This window comes from Falco cherrug, chromosome 1, assembly GCF_023634085.1.
Source record: "Falco cherrug isolate bFalChe1 chromosome 1, bFalChe1.pri, whole genome shotgun sequence".
Classification (NCBI taxonomy): domain Eukaryota; kingdom Metazoa; phylum Chordata; class Aves; order Falconiformes; family Falconidae; genus Falco; species Falco cherrug.
This window is the reverse complement of record NC_073697.1, coordinates 76655496-76681612: the sequence shown is the minus strand read 5'-3', so window position 1 is coordinate 76681612 and position 26117 is coordinate 76655496. Positions and strand designations below refer to the sequence as shown.

The following is a 26117-nucleotide window of genomic DNA, read 5'->3' as shown; positions in this document are numbered from 1 at the left end:
AGAAATCTGCAAATAGTTGTACAGAGACTGTTCTTGAGAAGCTCCTAGCAGTGTGCTTACGGTCAGGCAGAGGACATGAAACTCGAAGTAATATTTTTGATGGTCTCATGATATGTTTTGTCTGGTACTGCCTGGTCCTGGCACAAGAAGAGCAAAATCTGGGAGAGGTGTTCATAATAGAACCACAATTGCTTTTGTTTGAGAGTGAAATGAAATTAGTACAGCGTTCACCTTGATTTTAAGGAGACACTCAACCTGCATTGCTTACATTGGTTTTCTATGTCAGTCTGGGATCCCAGTGTCCTGAAGAGCAAAAAGCTCCAAATCCTGTTGGATTTGTTTATAATTGCAACACAGAAATCTTGAATGATACTGGGTCCTAATACCAAGCAATATTATTCATCAGCATCTGCCATAAACATTAAATTCCCAGGACATTGCTTAAATCTAGAGAGATATTCTGCTGCAAAGATTGCATTTGTTCTTTTCAAGCATGAGAAACCAGAACACACATTTTACACAAAGGCAAACATTCCTTACTGGCACAGGAAAATGTCAGAGATTGGTTCAAGCTGATTATCACTTCTAAAAACTGTAATGTCAATCCAGTCTGGTTGCTTTACTTTCTCTAGGGAAGGTTGACAGAGCACTGTTCGGTGCTTTTCCACCAGCTTATAAGTTAAGACTTGTTGTATACTTTCCCGTGATGGCCCACGCTTCTCTCTGAGCTGTCATCGGGCTGTTCAGATCTCTGTGATGGGAGGTAAAGAGGAGATGAGTGCTGGTTTCACAGGTTCATAGCTGGCAGGTTTCATGGGCTCAACCTTTTCCTCACAGTGTCTTCAGTTCTTTCAGCTAGCACTTCATGCTGCGTGTCCCTCGGTAGGGTTTCATGTGGCAGAAAAGTCACAGAAACAGCAATTGCTCTAAGAGTTTGGCAGAGAGGAAAGGTAAGCTCAGCAGCCTTTCCAAACCATGCTTATTCAGAGAGCAGGCCCTTTGGCGAGAGGTGCTGAGAGTCACTTAATTGCCATCAGGAGGAAAAATGAAATCTATTGGCAAATATTTGCACTTCTTACAGTTTCAGTGTTTCATGCTCCTACCTACTCATTTTGACTACCAGCTTTTTTATTTCTTAGCTGTATTGCACAAGTAACCTATATGGTCAGAGGCAGCCAAAAAATTTCTTTGCCAGTTTTCTGTTCTGTTATTTTTAACTTGGCAGACTTCAAGGATGGGATATTGATGGAAGTGTGGGCATAGAAGATCATTGCTTTTATAGCCCATGTAAAACAGTTGTCCCTTATGACACTCAATGCTTTTTATCAATTACAGTTGTCTCATTGGAGAAGGAGCACATTTGTTCTGGCACGGATGGGTTCAAAGTCTTGAAAGAAAGCAATGAAAGTATGACAAAGACTTCTGTGTACAGACATTTAAGTGGTGGCTCAGCAGTACAACACATTGGTCTTTAGAACTTCTAATACTGTATCACAAAAGTTGCAGCCCTGTGAATTCATATCGCCAGTTCAAATTTGTCTACAAATATTTTGATAGTTAACTCTTATCAGTTTTATGCTGGATCAAGCATCATGGCTGCTCCTGTAGCTGACACAGACTTCGTGCTATGTACTTGGGGTGATTTGACAGAAATATAATCCTGTGTCTGATCCAAGTTATACGTGTGCTGGTGGATCATCTGACTGTGGAGCTGCAGTGTAAAGTGCTATCTGAAGAGGTGTGCTGCTGTGTAGACACAGGAGGCAGAGAAGTAAGTTAAAGGAAAGAGAAATTTCAGGGGTTTCTAAGCACCATTACCTCCGGCATGAAAAGGAGTTATCTGTTTTACCAGTGTCATGTTGATTAAGATGTTCTTGTGTTTTCCAGCATGTGGATATAGCAGCGCTGTTGATCAAATACAATACATGCGTAAACGCAACAGATAAATGGGCGTTCACACCGCTGCATGAAGCTGCGCAAAAAGGAAGGACGCAGCTCTGTGCTCTGCTGTTAGCTCATGGAGCAGATCCAACCATGAAGAATCAAGAGGGTCAGACACCACTAGACCTGGCAACAGTAAGTTCGTGTTGGCATGCCAGCCACGGGCTGCTCTGGAGGATTTGCTCTGCATATTAAATGACTTTCTATGGCTCCATGGCATCAGCAGTCCTCAGCTTTTTCTGTGCTGAGGTAGAGGGAGATGAGCATCTCCAGGGTGCCCGTTTGTAACGTTTTACCTGTGGGTCCAGGCTTTTTCCTTTGGCTGAGAACTTAACATGGCTTGTGATTTAAGGTTTCCTTCTGCTTAAGGATTCACTTCTGGGATCAATCTCCTCATTGCCAGAAATAAACCTCTCTGAAACGTCCTTGACGATGATCAACCTGTGTACTGTTAGTGACCATTTCTTTGAACCTAGGAGGAAAATCAGATGGACCTTTAGAGGAACAGGATCATTTAGAGGATAGGATAATTATGCTCGGTGCCTGCATATTACCTTCGTTCTTTTAAGTCTAACTCTAAAACAACACTCTAAGATTTGCAGGTGGCTATCAAACTTTTTCTAAAACTAGCATCCAGAAACATTCTTGTTAATGGTGGCAGTGGTGGCTGGTTAAAAAAGCCTAATAAGGTTACAAGAACCTCTGTGTCCCAGGTTAGCCAATCTTGATGGAATAGATAATGCAACCAAATTGGATGCTCTGTCTGTATAGTGTGGGTGTCTTTTAAGGCTACTGATTGATTTATGGAGAGTTCAAGAAATATTCTCCAGAATAATCTGAGCTATTAAAAACTTACATTGTGATGAGGGATATGAAAACTATATAATTTCTCTGAGGGGAAAAAAGGAAGTCTTAATCATGTCCTACAAGAACATGCAAGGAGAAAATTCTTGAAAATGAGGGGCCTGATTGATTTAGTGAACAGAGGCTAAATCCAATTGTTAGCAAAGTTCATACTTCTCCTGTAGCTGCTGTTTTTTTTTTCTCTATTGTAATATGGCAAGATGTGATTATAGCAAAGGCAGTGGTAGTGTTTCATGAAATCTTGATCCGGTGCAAAATGCTTCACTAGAAGTTGTCTGACAGAAATTACGAGGTGCCATTGCCTGGCCTAGGTTGTGTCAGATAAAGTTGCTGCATCGCTCTTCCTGGCTTTTAACATCCATAAAGTCATTTTGCCACAAAATGAAGTTGGATGTACCTTCTCAAATACTTTTAGAAATGCAGAGAACCCCATTCACCTGTGCCTGAGCATTAAATCAGAAGGTTCTTGCAACCTTCTGTGTTCCAGAATTTGGCAGTTTCTTTTTAATGGGGAAATGGAGCAATCAATTAAAACTAATTCAAAGAAACATTCTTTCCAGAGATCGGTGACTTGTGATAATAGAACCTCATGTTGAATGTTATTTCTGTTTTTCAGGCTGATGATATCCGAGCTTTGCTGATAGATGCGATGCCTCCAGAAGCTTTGCCTACGTGCTTTAAGCCTCAAGCTACTGTCGTTAGTGCCTCTGTGATCTCACCAGCATCTACGCCGTCCTGCCTCTCCGCTGCCAGCAGTATAGATAACCTCACTGGGCCACTGGCAGAACTAGCCGTAGGAGGGGCATCAAATGCTGGTGATGGAGCAGCAGGAACTGAAAGGAAGGAAGGAGAAGGTGCATTTGCTGCTGGACAAGTTTACATTGCCAGAAGTACAGTAGCTTAGTATCACAATAGGCCTTACTTTTATCTGGAAAACATTTCTGACTAGCTAGAAAATGTCATAGAGCTTGAACTGTTATCTGCATCTTAAAGTGCCCGATGCTTGCTCTGTTTTCATGTGCTCTGCCTAGGAGCGTTGTTAGCTTTTCATTTATGTTTGCTATCAAATGTATGATTAGGTCTGACTAAAAGGCAGATCTGATTAGGTGCCCAGATGTTCATTGTTGATTTTATACAGAAAATCCAATGAGAATTCTTATGATTGTGATGGCTGGGGGATTTTGCTAAGGCTTTTTAAACTCTTTGATTAGTATCTGGAATGCATGCTTTATGTCAGCATCCATAGCAAAAATACACCCACCCTTCCTTTCCTTCTCTTTGCAATATGAGCCTGTGTTTGCCACAGAACATTTATGCTTTTTAATAGTTGATTCTGAGAAGGAAACAGCGATGGACTTTACAATGATATTTCACACAATGGAACTAGATTGTTTATTATAGACGTAGACAAATTGATTGTAAAAAGAATCAAGAGTTTGGAATTTTGAGAGAATCAGCGGTATTTATACTTTTTTTTTTTAAGAGAGGTTTGCGTGTGTTTTTTTGGTTTGTTTTGTTGTTTGGTTTTTTTTAATTTGGGTGCATAGGATACAATGACTTGTTTTTTCTCTTACAGTCTCAGGTCTTGACATGAATATTACCCAGTTTCTGAAAAGCCTGGGTCTTGAACACCTTCGAGACATTTTTGAGACAGAACAGGTAAGTAGCAAGCCTCATTTTTCTTTGCATGCTTAAAAGATAAACTAATCTAATTAGAGGGACTTTTTCATTTTCTAATTGAAAAAGGGAAACAAAAAACTACAACTTCACATGTACAGAAAGACAAGTATGACCAGGAAAACTGCATATGAGTTGCCAGATACTTCGTGGTGAAGTTGAGGAATCTGAAAATCTCTTTTGTTGTTTGATTCAGATATCCAGTGTCTTTCACTTTCTTATACATACATGATGATTGCCAACTTGGCTTGTATTCTGAGAGTTACATTGGTCCCTGTGAACTTTGAACATGATGGCTATAACAAAGTTAGGTTTGTCACGTGCACTTGGCCTTCAGCCGTCTGATATCTAAACAAGCCTTTCACCACCTGTAGTGCTGCACGTATACGTTGGTTAGATCTAGGAAACCCTCCAGTTTGACTATAAGCTGAAATAAAAATGTAGTTTACCAGGGTGTAGTCACATTAGAGAATGCAGAAACTGTTTCCTAGTAGGTTAGGACTATAGCATTAATTGGGTTTTGCAGGGCTAATGAGTTTCAAATGGAATTGAGAGATGGGGGAAAAAATCCCATGGACTTATCATTAGTTCACAATATATGAAAAGAATATTGCCACTTTAACAGCTTCTCAAGCTGACATGACTATTTAGATCAGAAGTACCTCTAATGTATTTGTAGACTTTTTATCTACTGTTTCTTGAATTTAATGTGATAAAGTTAAATAGATTATTTGTTCACGTGAGATGGGCACATTGGTGGAAGTAAAAGGTACAAGTGCAACAGATGGGATTTGATGGTTATTTTTTCCCCAGACCTCTGCTGCTAATCTTTTATAAGGGGTGGTCAGGAAAACAAATGTTTGAAATATAATGTGTTGCTTACAGAAAAAATTCCAGCTGTTTCCATGAAATGTTACAGGAGGTATCTCCCCAGAGTTAAAATGCTGTATAATCTTTCTTATATATGAAACATAAGCTCTTTTCTTTAATTTAGAGCTGCTTCTTAATAAGCAGCAAACCAATCTCAAACCAAGGTGTATCCTATTCACATTTCTTTTTGTCTTACTATTTTTCACACCTTCCTGTTACCATGCTGGTTTTTTTCTGCTTTTGCTGCCTTAACTCCTAACCTGCTTTTAAGATCTTCCCCTGCTAATAAAATTTAATAATGCAGATCAGATTCACTGTATTCATTCATCATTTTGAAACTGTTTAGCTCCTCTTGTAAGTTTTTCTAGTGAAAACAAGCTCATCTTCCTTTAAGCTTATTGTTTTAAGCTGCTTTTTCCAATCACTGCAGTACTTTCATGTGCACTTTTAACCCCTTGGGTATTACCTCCTCCTTATGCTTTATAATATCTGGGTTTCCTCTGTATTTTTTTTAATGTCACACTGCACATTATTGATGTCTTCAGTGGCTTTTCCACAGCAATCCCAGTAGGGTTGTTTTCTGCTCAGTTGGACAGATGTTCAGTGTAGCCATTAATTCCTTGCTTGAGTTGCTTTCTTTTGAATTAATGATATTCAGTTTGTAGTAGACGGAGTTTCATACCTGCAAGTCCAGTTGTGCTAACAATACAGCTTCTTTTGAATCAAATTGTATGGTTTCCCATTATTTGCTGAGCTTCCCATTATAGTTCAGTGTGTAAATGTGGAAATAAGATTTTTATGTAATTATCACCTCCAGATGAAATCTCTGTTTTTCACAGAATCACCTCAGTGCATAATTGCTTTATAGCAATAAAAATGTGTACTTTATTTAGCCTTTATCTCCTGTTTTTTAAAAAAATTATTTGACATGATGTTTTATTACCTTTCTGCTTCCATTAGTAATCTCCATGAGCTTGAGATTTAAAACCTTGTCAGGTGATTGTAGATGTATTCATATATTGCAATATGAATAACTAATAGTTAGTTGTATGTGTCCTCACAATGTTAATTATTTCCAAAAATAGGGGGTTGGTTGAGCATGACTTAGCATAGCTGACCCACTGGTTTGATTGCACACATGGATACACACACAGAGTATAAGCACACAGCATAATGTTGATGGGAAACACACTTAACATTTATTAGTAAGCTTACAGAATATTCATTTCAGTTTGTGTAATGAAAACAATGAATTGCACAATGGTGTGCAATGTGAGACTTGGAATGCTTTAAAAATACTCCAAGCTTTGTCCCAGCATTTCCATGCATCCTCCTCCTACATAAAGTAAAAATGTTTTTGAGAACCAACTCTTGTTGAGTCCTGTAAGAGAAGTAAAAGTTTTGCACAGCTTCAGGCTGTAGCCACTGGGGATGGTCCTGTGGTAGGGAGAGGCTTGCCAGAAGATGGCAGCAATTAGAAGTGCAGCAAAAGATAAAAAAAAAAAATACATACTCTTGGTTGCACCATGAATATGTTCCCTTTTTGAAACTGATGGATCTTCAGCCTTGGGAATCAGGCTGGGTTTGGCAAGTGATTCTTGTGGTCTTTCACCTTTCCAGATAACCCTGGATGTGTTGGCAGACATGGGGCATGAGGAGCTTAAAGAAATTGGGATCAATGCATATGGACACCGTCACAAATTAATAAAAGGTGTGGAGAGACTTCTAGGAGGGCAGCAAGGTAAATATGATGCTTACGGTTAATCTTACATGTTGTATACAGCAGGCTCCCAGAGGTCACCTTCTGTAAATGTAGACATTGTCACCAGGACTTGAAAGAATCTGGATATCAAGGAAATGTACTTGCTGGCAGACGTGGTGGCTGGGTGGGTCATGACATGAAAAGAAAATATTGTGGAGATACAGGACTGAGTGATCACTTGCCTTTCCAGAGAGTGGACACCCCTGAGACAGCTGTGCCCATTTCCCAGGACTCTTTCACCCAGGCAAGAGCTTTTAGATTGATTTGCCCTATGTATCTGCCCGCAGGCCAGTTGTATCCTGAAGGGTGAATCTGATGGAGTTTTTTGCTGCCCCACACTTCTCAGATCCTTCTCTTGAAAGCAGAATCAATAAAATGCAATTATGTCCCACGTGCGTTTTCCTTTTCTCTTTTAAAGCCTCTGCTGCTAACAAAAGCACTTTTATTTTTTCAAGGTTGTGCTTCTGCCTTGTGTTAATTTTGCATTTCCTGCCATACTGGGGTTATTTAAGAACAGTGAGGGTGCTGGATACAAATAGAGCTGATGTTGTTTCCTCCTGTTGATTTTCACTTCTTTGTTTCTTTCTCTTTGCAGGCACCAATCCTTATTTAACTTTCCACTGTGTGAGTCAGGGGACTATTCTCCTTGACCTTGCTCCTGACGATAAGGAGTATCAGTCTGTAGAAGAGGAGGTATTGCAAGTACCTTTTTTGATGCTGTGGTGACAGTGTGTTTTTCTTTTCACTTATAACCCCTCAGAGCTAAAGCGTGCAACACATAGGTGTACAAACTGCGTACATCTGACATGTCGTTTAGGGCTCTTCCTTTGTCTTTTTATATAGAGCAATGATGGAAATAATTTTGCTGTGTCCTGCCGATTTTTTTTTTAATAAGTAGTATGTTTGCTCGCTTAGTGTTATCCCAGTTTTGCTTTGTTTTGTGTCTTGGATGTTATCTCATAGCAAGGGTTGCCACAGCTTTCCGTAGATAGGTGGACCTGTGAAAATCAAAGGCGGTGAGTGGAGACCAAGGATCCGAGGCCTTGCGAGTCTGTAGCCATTCTCTGTGCTCGGGCTGTTTCTGCATGTGAACCAGCTTGTTTTCTCTTGTCTCAGTGGCTTAGTTAATCTGTAACCCAGATAAACAGCTCTCGGATAATTGAGAATTGACTGTAATTTTGCCTCCCACACACACATGCTCTTTTATTTAAGTAAACTACAAGCAGATACCATTTTGAAAGAAAAATCATAACAGAGACTTTCTGAAGAGTTGTGTTGGGAAGAAACTCCATTTTACTGTGCATTTGCTATTTGTGTAGTGTTCCCACACTGTAGCACAGAAGTGTTTGGAGACTTCTTTAAAAAGTCTAGATATTCAGGGTTGCTGCCAGCTGAGCCTGGAATATTTTTTATTATTAACGCTGTGAACTGGAGGTTGTGCAGATTGTTTTAATAAACTTCTGACAGAAAGGGTCACTTGTCTGCCACAGTAAATTGGGATATTTATTTGAGCTGTTACTAAATGTTGTTGTTGTAGCCATAAACAACTCTGGAAAAGACACAATGAAACCATTGAAATTCTCAGGGGCTGCTAATGACATAGGAAAATCTACAGTGCAAGCATTTTCCTGTCACTAAGAAATACAAACTGTACTCATTAGAAACACATTTGTTATTACTTCAAAATTATGGTTTTGTATATTCATTTTCAAAGATTGTTTTTTTCTCATCTAAAGCAGGTTTTCTAGTTGTGTATAATTTTGGTAGCAAGTGCCACTATTTTTTTTCCTGCGCAGGTTTTTATTACAAGATTGGATAATTGTATCATCCACCTTCTCTGGTGGGGAGCAGCATAGCATGTTGGGTGCCTGAGAAATAAGAGTGTTATCTCACTTTAAAATTGAGATATTTTGGGTTTTTTTGACAATTAATTTTCAATCAAGACTGTCTGTTGTTGCCAGTGATAAGCTAAGATATTACATGAATACTTTGCCTTGCTAGCAAGCTTTGTGTGCTGAACATTCGGTTGTGTTCGTTTATGTAGATGCAAAGTACAATCCGGGAGCATCGGGATGGTGGAAATGCTGGTGGGATCTTCAACAGGTACAATGTCATCAGGGTAAGTTTTAAAACCTCTTAATCCTATGTGGTAAAATAAGTTGATACTTATGCAAGCAGGCAGAATTGGTTTAATGGATCATCCTTTTATATTTAAAGTTCTTCCTTGAAATAGTATTCAGGAACAGAATTAAAGCAAGTGCTAAATGTTAAAATTAGACTGATCATGTGCACTGCACACAATGAGGGAGAAGCGTCCACTTGTGTTCTTAAAGGAATCTGAAGAACTGATACTGAAGACAGAGGTGGTGAAGAGCCTGACTTACGTTTCACAACCCAATTTAATTTCAGAGGTCTATAACTTCTGTATTTGATTTTGCAGCACAGATTTCTTTTTCCTGGTGTTAGTCTTTTCTTGCCTTTTGAAAGGGGATTTTTGGCAGGGGAAAAGGATGAGCATTAATTTTTATTAAAAGTTTCTATCTCCCTATGCTGCTTTGGATCTTGACAGCTCATTCTTTGATGCTGCCAACTAGAAAAATACCTTTTACAGGTTCTGGCATATCAGAAAATGGAGTGTCATCTTTCTGAGGGAAAGTACACTTTTCTGATTCTTTTTTTTTGGGGGGGGGGGTGGGGGGGGGGGGAGGGGCGAGGAGGAAATGGAGGGTATCAGAGCAGAACTCTGTTCCTGAGCTCCAGCAAACCCCTGCAGCCTGTCTGTTGGAAAAGTAAGCCTGTGCAGAGCCTTTGCAACTTGGCCCAGTAGATACATGTCCTGAAGCAAACTCTGCTTCCATCCTACTCCCAACCAAAGGTGAAGTCCTATACAGAAGCCACAGTGATATTAGAGCATGTGGCTGGAATGATATCTCAGTATAGATTAAACAGCACATCATCTTATTTCTTTCCTCAGAAGTTGTTTCTTTTCATAAAATTTCAACCTAAACCAGACAGCAAGCTTCAAAAAGCTAGCACAGATTGTTTCAACAGAACTCAAAGCAGAGAGGGAGGGTGTTCCAGTTTGTAGTTCTTGGTGGTATTACAAGCTCAGAGGGAAGAAACCTGAAAGTCTTCCTTAAACCTGAGATCTTAAGCTGCAATTTAACCATCTGTAAGTGTGTGCTACCAGCTTGTTTGAAAGACTTCAGCCTCGCATACAGAACAGCCATGAGGTTTCTTCATACCATTCATATGCCTTACTCTCAGTTTCCCTGTCCAATTTATGCAAACTCTGTGAAACTGTATTCTATTTCAATGCCAATTCAAGTGTGGTTGGACCTGTTGTACCACTGCAGATTCAAAAGGTTGTGAACAAGAAGTTGCGAGAGAGATTCTGTCACAGACAGAAAGAGGTCTCAGAGGAGAATCATAATCATCACAATGAACGCATGTTGTTTCATGGTAAGGAAGTGATCTCTATTTTTAACAAAAAAAGAAAAAAGCTTACAAGGACCCACAGGCAATGTTAATGTTGCTATGTCTTCATCCTGTACAGTAATTTTATTTCTACACTGGAAATGCAGGTGTGTGAGGGTGGTGGAGTTAGTCTGTGTGGTTACTGCAATCCAAAAAGCTACAGTAGATAAAAAAAATATTTTTTTTTTAAAAAAAGGGTTTTTTTGCTAAGCCGTATCTTAGTCATTTCCAGTAAAGCTTCTGGGAGGATGTTACGTAGCTGTGAAAAAGACAGAGTATCTTCTGAAACAGGGGAGTAGCACAGTGTTCTGCTCTCGTGCTTCAGGCAATCCTCAGGGAAAGGAGCCACAACCAACCATGAGTTTCAGCAAGGTGTTCTCTAGAAGCATCCAGAAGGGCCTACAAATGACAGTTGCCTGAGGGTCCTTCTGCCCTAGATCCTTCTATGATTATGCATAGGAAGTTGGGTTTGGGTATGATTGTCCTGACATCTCGCCCCATCTTAACCAATACTGATTGCTGGAGAAGGTGTGCATTGACAAGATAAACTGCACTGAAATGTGAGTGGGGGGAAAGCCATTTAATGAGATTTGTGAAATGAGTAAGAGACATGAGTCACACGTAGGATCTTGGTATATAACGATAAATCCCACACATCACTACATCCTGCTGGGTATCGCCCCCTTCCAGCTGACTGAGCACACTTTCTGGTATTTAATGGTCTGTCTGAGGCAGACAAGCTCCTCTTGACATAGTCCTGTATTACTATAGAGCTTAACAAGTATGTATAATTTTGTGTCATTCTGTTCTAGGGTCTCCTTTTATTAATGCTATCATTCACAAAGGATTTGATGAAAGGCATGCATACATTGGAGGAATGTTTGGAGCTGGAATTTACTTTGCTGAAAACTCCTCAAAAAGCAACCAATATGTGTATGGGATAGGAGGAGGAACAGGCTGTCCCACACACAAAGACAGGTCCTGTTATATCTGCCACAGGTATGAGTCCAGCAGAGTACCCTCTGTGTAATTCTGGCTGTCCTGTTTTTTACGATCCTGGCACAGGATGATTTGCAGGGAAAGAATACCCACTTGAGCTTGGCTGTGGCAGGAAAAATGCAGTTTTCCATTTTTCAAGGCTGAACAAAAAAGGATATAAATGCAGCGAGTCCCACAGAAAGCTCAAAAATTACATCTAAGCATACAGTGAGTATAAATCAAAGTAATTGTGGCTCAGGAAAGAGGCTTAAAACAGCAAGTTTGAAAATGGAGAGTCAGGGGAAAATAGCAGTTAAATTCCAGGCACTATCAGAACAAATCTGCAATGCAAAGTGGTGGTCAGCAGTACAGTGTTGGACTATGGATCAGATAATTTTGGAGGTAATGAACAGGACTTAATCATGGCTTTGTTTTGTGCTGGAGTAGATCAATGTGCTTTTCGCACTTTGACACCTGTCTGTACCCTGCTGGTAGGAACACAGAGAGAGTTTCAGCTTCTTTCAACAGCTTTATATAAAATGAACTAGGACAGGCCTCCATGTGAGGGCTAAACAAAGTGTGTGTTTTCCCTTCTGCATGCCAAGAAAGATTTTACTTTTTTTTTGTGACAGGTTTTGTACAGTTTTAGAACTAGTTTCTAAAGGTGTTTCTCCAAAAAGCCTCAAGAAATTAATTGTAACAAAATAAACCCAGAAGTCTGAAATCATTCTGGAAGCATACAACTCCTAGTAAGGTATTTGAAAATTATGTTACTTTTTTTTTCCTTCCTTTTAGACAAATGCTCTTCTGTAGAGTGACCCTTGGAAAATCCTTTCTTCAGTTCAGCACAATGAAAATGGCTCATGCCCCTCCGGGGCACCATTCTGTTATTGGCAGGCCAAGCGTGAATGGACTCGCATACGCTGAATATGTTATCTATAGAGGAGAACAGGTATGTGGGTTAGCAAGGACTGGTTTTCTGGAAGGACAGAGCTTAGAGCTGGAGAGATGTGACTGGCTTCCATACAGAGTCTGCTGTGATAACCTGGTTGATCAGACACATTTTTTGTTTTGTTTTGTTTAAATGTAGAAATAAACGGTGAACTGCTTCAAGCCAGCAAATGCTATTCCTATCCACTGAGCTGCTCTGATTTAAACCATGCAGAATTGCCTAATTCCCCCTGTGCAGCATTGCTAGAGTCTGTTAAGAGTTGTTGTTTCTCTCAGTGGGCATTGTTTCTTCCCTCGCATTTTACTGACATTACTGCAGTAACAAGGACACATGCATTTCTGGTGCTCTCGTACATGTTGAGGATTCTGGGCTTTTTACCTGTAGATTCCCCACAGTGACAGTGTAACTGTCTGCCAGAGACTACCCTTAAATGGCAGCTGAAGCAGCACAGCAATCTTTAGGAGCTGATTTTTAATCTGAGTAACTCAGCTAGACCCTTACTCTAGAAAAGTGGTTTGCTTACTATGCTGGATGGCTCCAAGATTATAAAGTAAGTCCATGATGGAAGGAAGGAACCTTGGGGAGGCCACCTAGGCCAGCCTCTTGTTCACACTGAATTCAGACCAGATTGCTGAGGACTTTCTTTGACCAGGCAGGTCTTGAAGGCCTCAGAGAATGATGCTTCACAGTCTCTTTCAGCAGCTTGCTCCTTCGTTTAATTATCCCCAGAGTAAAAGATACATTCTTGGCATCCAATAGGAAATTCCTCTGTTTTTATTAATTTCATTCTCCTGCTGTGCAGCTCAGAAAAAGAGTCTGGCTCTGTTTTTTCGATAGCCTTCCATACATAATGGACAATTGCTACGAGGTTCCACAAAGCCTTCTGTTTTCTGAACTGAACAAGCCCTTCTCCCTCAGCCTCTTCCCGTTTATCCTGTGTTCTCTCCCCCAGTTCTTAGTGGCCCTTTGCTGAACTTGGCTTCAGCTTGTTGGCATCATTCTTGTATTTGAGGACCCCAAAGTTGTATGTGGTTGTCTAGATGCGGTCGAGTGAGTATTGAATAAACGGCAGTCATTGCTGTCCTCAGTTAACTGCACTGCTGGTGATGTACCACAGGATGCTGGTAGCCTTTATTGCTGCTGGGAATGCTTGATTCTGCTGTAGCTTGCCATCACCCAGGGACCCCCAGCACCTTGGCAGCGGAGCTGCTTCCTGTCCTGCAGTGTTACAAGGAATTCAGCCCAGGTGCATTTGCTCTTGCTGGATTTCATTAGGCTTCTTTTAGCCCAGCCTCCTCTGATCTGTCTGGGTTCCCCTGCCCTCCAGCAACTTTAGCTTTGTTCTGGGACGAAACCTCCTACCTGTCCTCAGGAAAACACTGGGTTATGTGCTTTGGGTGTGCCAAGTTATTTTACTGCCAGTAAAAGCATTATTTGCAGATCACATGGCAAGTCAGTGAGCATTTTAGGGTCAGGCTACACTGGTCATCTGAGGGGTTTTTTTTAATAACTGGCTGATCTGTGGGATTAGCTAACAAGGAGGGTAACTCTGAATTCCTGTTGTGCACACAATTTCTGGCAGTGTCTGCATGGAATGAACATCTTTCTTTCTAGTAGTTGTTAACGAAGGTATTCATTATATCGAACGGTTTCTAATTAGTGCTGGATAAGTTTGAAATCTGCTTTTTCTTTTGCATTCTGTGAACACAGAGCTGATTCTTGCACTGTCCTTTCTGGTCACTGTTGAGTGAAATCCAAAATGTAAACTTGCTAAGCATACCCTTGCATAAAGCAATGTGTTTTTTTTTTCTTGACTTACTTTCAGGCATACCCAGAATATCTCATTACATACCAGATTGTGAAACCAGAAGCTCCCTCACAGACAGCAACAGCAGCAGAGCAAAAGACCTAGTAGCTACAGAGCAGTGAAGAAGGATGTGACTTTAATCTTGGACTGGATGGACATGTGTTTCAGAAAATCAGTATCATATAAAATTCTTAACAACCTGGAAATAAGCTGTATGTCTTTTATAAAGCATTGCTGTCTTCATGAATATGATATGAGTAACTCTTGCATACTCAACTGCTACTGTTCCTTTTGAGGGAAGTTTACAAGGGACTGCCTTTTAATAACATATCTCAGGCTCCTAGTGTCTGCAGTTAACATGTAAAATAATGTTGTTTTGATCTAGACTTCAGGAACATTATTGTGCAAACAGAAATCTTTCAGTGCCATCTCACATGCTAAAATTTCAGACACTACTATTCTAGTTATTTTATTCGCAAATAAATTGCATTAAGCCCATAATTTCCTTTTCAGCATACACCATGCATTTAATGTTTTCAAGAGATCTTAGCCAACTATTTATTTTCCTTTTGTATTCTGAAGTTGAGCCAGAACCTTCTTAAAGAATTTTGCACAAAGTCGAGTTGACTAAAATCATTAACAATGCAACATTAATTTCATCTGAGAAGGGGCTAGGTCCAGTTCTTCAATATAGGGGTTTTTTGCACACCTCTGAGCAAAGGGTAATATGAGTGAGCGTAACTTTAGAGTGGAAACAAATTGCATCAGTTTGCTGCTTTGTCTGTGTGAGTTTTCTGGGGGAAGCCCTAGGAGGTGTTCACAAGGGTAAAACCAGGTCCTGTGCTTGGAAGAACTTAAAAAAGCAGGTCGATGCCCTCTGCTGGCATCTCTAAAAGAACATTTTTATAAAGCTCCTATTAAGTACATGCAGTTTGTGAAACGTTCTCCGGTTACAGTGGCATATGGTTTTGCTGGGAGGTAGCAGGTGAAAAGTCAGAAGATTGCACACACGAGGGCATATCTGGTTCATGTCCCTCTGTAATACAAGACCCAGTAAACGGGTTTCAGACTGGTAAGGGAGAGTGTGTTATAGCAGTTTCATGTCACATCTTTGTGTGTGGCATCACAGTTGAAGAGCTTAAGGGATTTACAAAAATAATACTATTTTTTTAAAATATCAATTCAACATTTTGATGAGAATGAACTTTTAAAACATCAGTTGGCCAATGGATTTGTTTGCAGGTATACCAGAGAACAAAGTTAGGATTTATTCACTCTACTCCCCTTCCCTGCAAGTTCCCAGTTTTATTTCAGTGGGTAGGAGAATGGCACACTATGGCACAACATCAAACAATTTCACAAGTCCCCCTCATGGAGGATTTGTGGGTTTTTTACAGCTTCAGAGAAAGTTGAAAATCGAACCATGGTGATTTTTTACAGCAAATGGTTGTAGTTGGTATTAACCAATACCAGGAGATATGCTCCAGTGCTGAGCATGTAATGACTGGAGAAAAAAAGATGTGGAAAAAAAAATAATGTTCCTTTCAACACAACATGCTGTACATTTCCCTGTCAATCAGCACTATTTAGTGTCTGATGATGCAGTTCATGCGTTCAGATTTTATCCCCCTTAAAGCAAGGAAATGACAGAATAGTGTGCTTTTAGTATATAAAATTATATGTGCTCCCCACAAAAGTGGGATTTTGCTGACATCTTTGGATAAAACAAACTTAAACCTGAAGAGCTTTTCACTTTCAGCATTAAGACACAACATTTTCATTTGTAACATTAAGACACTAATGTTGAAGCACGTTATCCTCACAGAGGAATTTCACCCACTGTAAAATCAGTCATTTGATGCAATCTGGCTACCTGCACATCATCTGTTTTGTAAAGAAAACCTTAGAAATAGCAATACTGCAACAGATCTTGAACGTCGGGTTTTATTTTTCTTGAGCTGGCAGTGGATATATGGTTCTTGCTTCATTTTGTGACCTGATTAAATATGTAGCTTCAAAGTCCAAGCCAGCCTCTAGCCTAGTTGTCCTTTTAATCAAATCTCATTGATAAAATTGGGTGCTTGTATTTTGGCTACTTGTTTAATAGTGTTAGGATTGCAAAGATCACCACTAGGCTTTGAAACTTTGTATTCATCATTTAAGTTTGGCGTTTGTTTTTAGCTTAGTTAATAACAGAGCGGGGGGATGTGCCTATCTACACTAGGGTTTCAAATAGCAGTGAGAGTGAGTGTTGCTCACCATCCCCAGTTAGACATAGTTTTAAATGGTAAAACAGTTGTGCTGCTTAGGTGAGCAAAATGGTTACTGTGGGTGTGGAAGTTAAAAAGTTTTACATCTTTCAAAAACAAGAACAAACCTAAAACCAAAATCCCCACCGAGCCCACACCAGATTCTGTTCTTGCTTGTTGTTTCCTGTGTGCTGATTGAACTCATGGCTAGTCTGGATTTCTTCTGCAGCCTTGAACTTCTAGAAGATAAAAAAGATTGTCCGGTATCTTTGAACTGCCAGTGTTAACGTATCTGATGTTCTGTGCAGAGTAAAGGTGCTGTGTGAGGAAATCATTTTGCAGTGGTTTTTGTCTCGTGATGGTGTGATCTTGTATCCATTTGTGGCCAGACACAGAGGAATACCCAGGCCTGATGATGATGATGCATCTGTGTGTTGTAGAAACCTGTGCAGGAGTGGCGTCTGCCTCTCCTGGTGTATGTTGTTGTAGCTCCTCTTACAGTTTAAAACCAAGTGAGGATCTGCCCATCAATATTAAAGTTACCCATGAAAAGCTGGTTGTGGTTTTGGTGGTAGAGCTGCATTTGGCAGGTTGTTAACGGTACAGATGATGCTGCTTTAGCTGGGGGAGTTAACTTGATGCCTCTGAATTCTGGAGAACGGGACCTCAAAAAATAGCACACCCCCGTAACCAGGCAGCTGCTGCCTACTGAGAAATGACGCTTTTCAACATCCTGCGAAGAGCAGTCTCCTGATAATGGGATGCCCCTTTGCAGCATTGGGTCACCAATGGAAGCACAGTAGGAGCTGAGGATGCAACACACTGGGCTGAGCTGCCTCAGGTTCAGAGCCTCTCACTGGCTCCAGAAAGAGCTATTCCCACTGGGACACAACGTGGTGTCTGCTGGGGAAAGGGACAGTTGCCTGTCAGGCCTGTTGATTTTTGTCCATGTCCCTTTGAGGCAGCATTTTGAAACGTCTGCGCAGTTTGCGACATGACCTTCATAGGCAAAACAAAAAGAAACTTTACCATGTAGCAAAGAAGGGAGGGTTCTGCTCTCCATTGCGGAAATTGTTTCCATGGGACAGATGAATTAGGTACCTGGTGCAGAGTGACATTGCAGTCTGAATGCTGTCAACAAAACTTCTGTTAGGATAAAAAGTAGAGTATAGTACCTTAATAAGGTATGTCTTACTGTCTCATCCTTGTTTTTATCTGCCAATCCGTTTTGATCCCAGCTCCATGGAGACTGTTACAAACCTCTTGTACTACTTCCACCATTTTGCAGTCACTATTGGTCTGTAGTCCAAGGAACAAGCAATGTGGTTTTTCTAACCTCTGTTTTGAACGTTGGCATGTGATGCGATAGTATCCTACCGCATTATGCAGCAGGAATTTATTTTGCCTGCAAACTTTTGTACTTTGCTTGTTTATAACAAAGCAAAATTCTGTACTGAAGCAAAAGGAAAGCCCTGCAAAATGTTCTGCACTGCTGGCTTTGGTGGGCAGCAGGCACAGAGGAGGCATGTGGTCAGAGTAGCTCCTGAAGGAGGGTGCTTCCTTACCTCTGGAAACCAGCTGATCTGACAGCTTGTTGTAGGTGAGAGATGTCTGTTCCCTGTGAATGTGTGAAGTGCTGAGGGATGCTAACATTTTGTGCCACTGTGTGGCCTGTGGGAACTGCTTTGGACGGTGGCAGATCTTGTCAAAAATAGTCCTGCATCCCTGCAGTGAAGTCGGAGCTCCTACACAGTGCATGCACGACCTAGAATTTTCATATGGGACTGTTAACAGAAATTACCTAAAACGGATTTTTTTCAAAAGATGGGTAAAAGGAAGAGTCCAACCCCAAAGCAGATTATTTTGAACATTGCTAATGATTCTCAGAAGCTGAAGGTCAGGAAATGTGTGGAATTATTTTTAGTGGGATTTCTCCCTTTCCATGCCGCTTTGCCACAGAAAATCTAGCACAGAAATCTAAAAGGAGATGCATCTAACGCATACTTCAGTCACTTTAAGCTATGCTGCAGTGCTGCTGGGGGAGGCATGGGAAAGTGCAGATTCAGTTCTAGCCTCAGGTAGGGGGTGCCTTGTGAACCTCCATAGACTTGGATCCATGGATGATCAGAGGTGGTGGCTTCGGCACAGTCCAGGGCATGCTCTCCTGATCAGTCAGAGGGCAGCAGGACACATGCAGAGATGGAATGGCAGTGTTCCCACTTTGGGAGACAGCATATGCACATTAAAATTTCTGAAGCAACGTGGAAGAGCCCATGAATCAGTAGGGAACACGAGAAGCAGACGCATTTCCCATTACACTAACACACATGCCTGTCAGGTTCTATTGTCCGACTGGTTTTGATCGATCTATTTCTGTCTTACTGAACCTGTTGGTGGCAAGTTTTAGTGATGGTTACATTAATTAGTAATGTAGATGGTTAAGAGTCTCTGTATTACAAGGTGATTTTGACAATTTCTTAACATCTGTAGAACTTGCTTCAGCTTTGGAAATTGAAATGGGGATTTTTTTCTGTGCCAGTCCCATGAGCTTGTGCATCTTCACTCCTGATTGCTTTCTCTGCCAACCCAGATGGCAAGGTACCTGGGGTTTGACTTTTTAGACTTTTTTTTGTGTAACTTGTTTTCATAACTAGCCCTGTATGTTTCCTCTCTTGGTTGCCAATTACCTGGAGCTGGAATACCATTTATTTATTTCTTCCTTTACCCTCTCTCTCTCAAAGATGATGATGGGCAGGTTCTCAGCCTACCTACACGGTGGACTTTAGGTAACATCTCTGTAACAACCAAGTTTGATCTATAAATGTGCTTGGCTAAATGTCTGATCTGCAATACTTGTAATAGTTTAAAATTCAATAAATACATTTTTAACAGTAGCTCTGTGAAAGGGAGAGTGTTTGCACAACCTGCTCTTCCGTCTTGGTCTTAGGACAAACCTGCTGCAGCCACAACTGTTGAAAACAGGTTTCTTTTTATTTTCTCCAAACAATCTGTTTTCTCCCTCCCTCAGGCAATAAATAAAAAGTTAATTTCTAAAAATAAAAAATTAAAGGAACAAAACCATACATATGTACATCAGCCACACAGGCATCTTGTGTGTTGGATTGGACTGGGGGGAAGGAGAGAGGTAGGGTGGGAAATAAGGTTCCGGGTATGTCCATGATGAGGCCTTTTCTAGGCTTGGATGAAAAGCTGCAGCAGCATCACGCAGATGACCTCTTTGGGCCAGCCTCTCCTCCACCCGACTGCTGCTTTCTTCCATTACAGCCCCCCCCACATCCCATCCTGCTCCTTCTGGAAGAGCAACAGCCCTGGGCTGGTGGAGAGAAAACTTGAACAGAGTACTCAAAAGCAGCCTGGACTGCTGCCCCCACCCCTTCTTTCTCTTAAGCCACAGGAGGTTGGACCTAAGCTTTGCAGGAACCACGGGGGCAAGAAAAAGGGGATTTAGGATGGCATCTCCCCAGCCAGAGATTGCTCTCCCCCCCCCCCCCCCCCCCCCGCCCCGGAATGGGCTCAGCTGGTCACTTGGCAGGTACCTCCCAGCTCCTGTGTCACCTCCCCAGGCAGTGGCAGGGTGAGGCTGAGTGCAGGCAGCCCTGTGCAGTGTCCTGCTTGCCCCGAGGCCCTGCCTGCAGCTCTGCTGGTGGCCCCCATAACTGGGCTCAGGCAAGCAGCACTCACCCCACACCCTCCCCGTGGGGAAGGCTGCTGCACAATGAACCCAGGGCATGCTCCCTTTTCAACCCAGGTGAGCTAGAGGCAGAAATACAGGGAGAAGGGGAGGTGTATCTTGCGGGTTTTTTTAAAAAACACGACAATAATACAGGAATGGAAAGAGATGAAGACCAGGCACTTGAGGAAACCCAGTATACTATTATTTTTTTTCTCCCCCAAAGAGCCTGGACAGTGTCAGGGTTTGTGGCTTTTACAACTTTCATGCTTTCAAAACATAAAATTAAAAAGCAAAAAACCCAAGATGAGGTAAGAAATTTCTCTACGAAAAAGATGTTGAGTCCAGGGTGAATGGCAGTGTCCGGCACTATTGCTTAACTTACCGGGGCTCCGTGCCTGCCTGCTCCCTCCACACCTGGCACTAGCTGCCTGGCTGGCCCCAGCCCCTGAGCTAACAGCTGGGCGACGTGGTGATGGGGCTGTGCAGGTATGGGAGGCTGCTGGGGGTGGCATGGACACCAACCGAGACTGGGAAGCTGAAGACGAACTGGGAGGTGGGGGTGGAGGTGGCCTTGCCCCTTTCCCGCAGTGTCCCCGAGGGGCTGACAGCTTCCACTGCGTAGGAGGTGGCCAACACCTGCGACTCGAACTGCAGCAGCTGCCCCATGAAGCTGAAGTTAGGGGAGATGATGCTCCGGCGCTGCTTGACAAACTCAAAGGCCTCCTCCAGCTTGACACGCTTCTTCATCATCAGGTAAGCCAAGCAGATGGTGGCTGAGCGGGAGATCCCAGCCTGGCAGTGGACTAGGACCCGGCCACAACACTCCTTCACAGAGTCTGGAGGGCAACAGGGGATGAGATGTGAGACCGGCACCCTTCCAGCAAAGGCTGACCCCTCACCAAACCCACTGGTGGGGACTGACCTCCCTCCCACCAGTGCAACAAACAGCCCCGGCCCCTGTGGGACCCCATCCCCTCTGAGTCAAAGGCTCTGGGTCTTTGAGGGGGGAAGCTTCCCCCCACCTAGTGAAACATGCAGGGACGCAGCTCCCTGCTCAGGCACTCACCAATGTACTCAATTGCCTCCATGAACCAGGAGCTGATGTCAGCTTTGTGGTTATCCTCCACGGGGATACACTTGTACTGGTAGTGCCCCTCAAAGTGGTTGGGGCAGTCTGAGGAGACGTTCAGCAGGGCTGTGATGCCCAGCGCATCAAGCATGTCCCGCCGGGCAGCGTGGTAGGCACTGCCAAGGTAGAGGAAGGGGAGGATTTCCACAGGGCCACCCTGTTCCAGAGAAAAAGAACAGATATGGGGGTGACCAGGGGACAGCAGTAGGCAGGACACAAATACAGATGGCTCGGATGCCCTGAGCAGTGCAGGAACCTGGCAGCTGATCCAGGGCCCTCAAAAGAGGGAGCAGAGGCTGCCTTTTGGAGCTGTTCAACCCATCTCAGCAGTCAGTCCGTCCCCCCCCCTGCATCCCATGCAGGAACAGGCAGGTGTAGTTAACAGGATTTGGGCTTGTCTGCTCCCCAGGGAGCGCAGAGACCCTGGGACCAGGAGGACCACCGTGCTCTCCCACAAGAGGAAAGGAAGCAGGGCTCTGGCTCTGCAGTCCTCAGCCAGGGGACAGCGGAAAGACTCCAGCAGGAGCAGGTTGCAATGCTGGAAGAAGCGGTCAAAAAAAACAGCTGAGCACTGGGCTTCTAGATGTACCTGGTCATGAAGGGGGGTCCCACAGGAACTGCAGCCCAAATCCAGGGGCTCGGCGCTGGTGGGGGGCGACACGTTGCTCAGGGACTTGGTTTTTGCACAGAATTCAGGGTACTCCGAGGAGAAGCGCTCGTAACCTCCTGCAAGAGGAGAGGCACAAAGCGTTATGCCAGGCTACCTATAGCTGGAGCTGACGCATCTCACTGTGCCCTTCGCCACTAGATGATGCTACAGTGATGAAGAGTGGTCTCCTGCCCCAGGACGAGCAACCAGGCTCCTGGTAGCAAGAGGGGAGATCCTTGAGCTCCCACCACTCCCTTGGAGCAAACCCCCTGTAACGCTCTTGGCTGCCCAAAGTCTCTGGTCCAGGGTTTAGTCCCCTACGCGCTGTCAGCCAAAACCCTGGACCGAGGGCAAGGTTGCTCTCTAAGATGACGGAGAAAGGATTTGTTGCCAGCATCCTTCGACTTTAACAGGAAAAGCTGCTCCCAGGCCAAAGACCGTTTGGTTCCCAGCCTCCTCACACATCATCCTGCCACAAAGCCCAGGGTGGTCTCCCACTCTCCCAGCCTGACCCCCCAACCCAGAGCTCCCAAAACAACAGGGCAGGGAAGCCCTGGCACTGGCCAGGTACAGTGAAGCTAATCCCACAGCAAAGCTGCTCTCCAGAGAGAGGTGTCCACTGCTTCTCAAGGACATGGGTCTCAGCTGCACGTGGAGGTGAGTGGCTTGCTCCTCTGACCTGCTGCCAGGAGGACAAGCCAAGGTGACCTCAGGTCTTTCTAGTGGCAGGCAAAAGAAAAGCAAACCCCATCAACTTCCCAGACAGGGAAACCGAGGTGTTGGCTGCACATAAACACTTCTGGTGAGATTTCCTTCTCTCATTCACATCAAATCAACAAACCCGACGTCCTTGTAGAGTCTGACCTTGAACCTTAAAACCAACAGAAATCGGGTTTTTTACTACCACCACAGGAATCTAGGTAGACCAAGCCCTGACTCCAGGAGTTATCCTGGAAGACTCGCCCCAGCTGCACAACCTGTGTCTGCAGATTTGGCTGTGCCAGAGCACACACAGCAGGACACCTATTCCTCATCCAGCCTTAGCTCTGAGGCTGCCCTGAACAATGCTAGATGTTCAAAAGACCAGTGGATGCCATCACCTCCAGCAAAGCAGCTCAGGAAACCATAGGCAGCTAGAGACCAATATTGCCAGCATCTCAGGCATCCTTTATGGTCTCCTTCTCCTACGCAAGGAAGGGCTCTAACACCTCAATGCAGAAGCGTGCACACACATCGCTAGATTTGCACTGTCCCTCCCACGTGAGCAGGACAGTTTGCAGAGGCTGTGGTTTCCAGGGCCTGACATCCCTTTGCGTCCTACCGGTTTGATCTGGAAGAGCACCCAAAACAAAGTGCCTGTTAGACATCTTCAGGAGGTCTGATCCCAAAATCCCTGGACCTACCACATCCCGCCCTGGTGGCCATCCTGAGAGGGAGAAGCTGCCCGGGGTGATGCACAGAAACGGGCTCGCTCCTTGGCAAAGCGGATCAACCCTTTCAAACGGTCAAAGTCATTTCTCTTCAGTGTATCCCGTCAGATCTAACGCCTGCTCAGCCCAGCACCACATCCAGCACCTCCATCCGGCGCTGTGCGGCTCCTGGCTGTGCGCGCAGGGCCTGGCACGGGAGCCAGCCTGGGCAGGAGACATCGCCAAGCGGCGCCCAGCCGAACCATTTCGCCGGGAACCTGGCAGCAGCCCCATCTGCACAAAACAGAGCCAGGTCTTCCATCGTGACCTGCAGCCATTACATTTGCACTTGGACACGCACAGTGCTGGGTTAGCAGGGCTCTTGTGGAATCTGAGCGAGCCGAACCATTTGAGTAGCTCTGTGGTAAAGCGAGGAAAAAGTCTCCAGTGCCAAGACCGTGTCCGCAGGAGCCCATTCCTTAGAAGTAAGGGACTGGAAACCCCCAACAACCTCCCACGAGAGCCACAGGGGCACCAGAAGCCCTCAGCTGCTGATAAAGGCCACCCCTGCAGCACAGCTGCGTTTTCTGCCACATCCGCAGCTCCCGGCACCGCAACGGCTCATGGCAAAGGACCCGATTGCACGTTCCCGAGCGAGCCCTCACTGTGCGGGTGCTCCCACAGCGCAGCATCATATCGCATCTATCGCATCCTCGGAGCGGCTCCCGCTGTTTTTACTGTAGCTAGTACAACAGGAGTGCTAGCTCCTCCATCTATCAAGCCCCTTAATGGATTTGCTACTCTGCATAAGCATCCTCGCCCCTGCTGTAAGTAAACCAAGGAATAAATTAACTCTCGGGCTGTATAAAAAAAAAAAAAAAAAAAAAAAGGAAGAGCCCACAGAGCGCATCCAGGAGCCCCAGCCGAGCATCCCGCCGCCCTAAATCACCTCCCGGCCCTTCCCAGGCCCAGCCGCCCGCAGCGCCTCTTTTAACACCCGCCGACGGCTGAGCGGGGCGGCCGAGCCGGGGCTGCCGCGACAGCGGCACCGGGGCACCACAGGGGTCCCGCCCGCCGCACCGGGGCACCCGCCTGACAGCGGCTAAGGGGTCCCGAGCGAGCCGTCGCCGCCGCGGGGCGGGGGGTGACCACGGGCGCAGAGCGGGGGTCCCTGCCCCGCTGCCCCCCGGCTTCGCGCCGCCAGGTGTCCCGGCCGGGCCCGGGGCACAGGGGCGGCCCCCCCGCCCCCCGCCCAGCCTCGGCGCTGCCGGCCGCCCCAGGACCCCCGCCCCGGGACACAGCCCCGCCGCCGGCTCCCAGCTGCTGCCCGGGCGGCCGGGAGGGGCGCAGCGGGGCCGGGGACGCAGCGGGGCCAGACCGCAGCCCCGGGCGGGGGCGCCCGCCGCCGGGAGCCCCGGGGGGTGAGGGGGTTGCTGCCCGCGGCCACGTCCCGCCCGCTCCTCCCCCCCGGCGGTACCTGCCAGGAGGCGGATGTCGGCTCGCGCCGTGTCGCGGCGGAGCGCGCGCACCACCAGCGCCACGGTGCTGTCGTCGCGCAGGGCCTCGGCGCGCGGGCTGCGCTCGTCGTACACCACCACGGCGGCGTAGAGCCCGGCGCGCAGCCGCGCCCGCACCTCGCCCTCGGCCGGCAGGATCTGCTCCAGGCTGACGGCGCCCTTAGCCCGCCGCCGCACGATCGTGTTGCAGCGCACGTTGAGCGCCCCGCGGATGTGGCCGGCGCTGTGCGCCAGGAAGGGGCGGCAGTCCAGCACCAGGCAGCGCCCGGGGCCGCCGGCCTCGTCGCGGCACACCAGGCGCCGCAGCGCGCTGCCCTCCATCTCCCGCAGCCCCTCGGTGGCCACCATGGCGGGGGCGGGCGGGGGAGAGGAGAAGGAGGAGGCGGCCGGGCCGGACCCCGGTGCCGGTACCGATCGCGCACCCCCGCGCGCGCCGCGGCGCCTTTACTACCCGGCGGCGGCCGGCGCGTGCCCCCGCCCCCCGCCCCGCCCCGCCCATTCATCCCGCGCCGCGGCCGCATGAATGGACGGAAGGCGGCGGGCGGGCGCGGGCGACGTCACCGCCTCCATTCACAAAAAATCCGGCCTGGCCGCCGGCCGGCCATGTTCGCAGCGTCTCGTGAATGGGGCGGCGGGCGGGCGGGCGGCGCCTCGGCCTCCCCCCCTCCCCCCGGCGCCGTGTCACCCCCGCCGCGCGGGCACCGGCATACACACAGCCGGCCGCTGCGGGGCACACACCCGTACGCGGTCGAGCGCACCCCTGCCCCCCATCCCCCACCCCCCACCGGGCACGCGCACGTGCACGCGCTCCTCCCCCTCCTTTGTCCCTGAGCGCCCGCTCGGGCCGGGAGCGGGGCCGGGAGCGGGGCGTACCGAGGGCTCCGCGGGGTCCCTCCGGGGGCCCGGCCGCCGCCGCCACGTTCTCCCCGTCGGTGAGTGACAGCTCGTTGGCCGCAGAGCCTTACAAACGCCACAGCCCCCTGCCAGGGAAGCAGCCCCCTGGGAGGCTCCTCGGTTTGGTTCCTCACGTGGAGGAAGGCTTTTTCGGCTAAAAGCCGAAGGAGCAAATTCACACTGTCCTGAAGTGACCCCGAGAGGGTTTCCCCATAACCACCACCCAAACACCAGGCCGCCATTTCCCC

General features: G+C 45.9%; 2 protein-coding genes across 4 annotated transcripts in view; one reads left to right on the top strand and one right to left on the bottom strand.

Annotated features, from left to right (window-relative positions):
- TNKS (tankyrase) overlaps window positions 1–19471 on the top strand; it is a 141169-nt gene extending 121698 nt beyond the window's left edge. The window contains exons 18-27 of one of the 3 annotated variants that reach the window (XM_005436681.4): window positions 1888–2076; window positions 3422–3659; window positions 4382–4464; window positions 6973–7093; window positions 7710–7807; window positions 9159–9233; window positions 10471–10576; window positions 11404–11590; window positions 12365–12521; window positions 14347–19471. In XM_005436681.4, coding sequence (XP_005436738.2) covers window positions 1888–2076; window positions 3422–3659; window positions 4382–4464; window positions 6973–7093; window positions 7710–7807; window positions 9159–9233; window positions 10471–10576; window positions 11404–11590; window positions 12365–12521; window positions 14347–14433 — 1341 coding nt within the window. In that variant the 3' untranslated portion in view covers window positions 14434–19471. Of the gene's footprint in view, window positions 1–1887; window positions 2077–3421; window positions 3696–4381; window positions 4465–6972; window positions 7094–7304; window positions 7359–7709; window positions 7808–9158; window positions 9234–10470; window positions 10577–11403; window positions 11591–12364; window positions 12522–14346 lie in introns of those variants that run through there. The other 2 variants (XM_027801653.2, XM_055724318.1) reach the window with 2 other exon arrangements.
- Window positions 19472–20089: 618 nt separating this feature from the next.
- Window positions 20090–25554, bottom strand: DUSP4 (dual specificity phosphatase 4). Its single transcript, XM_055724422.1, has 4 exons — window positions 24936–25554; window positions 21990–22126; window positions 21338–21557; window positions 20090–21107 (listed from the first exon to the last, which is right to left on the bottom strand). The coding sequence occupies exons 1-4, from the start codon at window positions 25321–25323 to the stop codon at window positions 20722–20724; spliced, it is 1131 nt and encodes a 376-aa protein (XP_055580397.1). The 5' UTR covers window positions 25324–25554; the 3' UTR covers window positions 20090–20721.
- Between the last annotated feature and the right edge of the window lie 563 nt (window positions 25555–26117).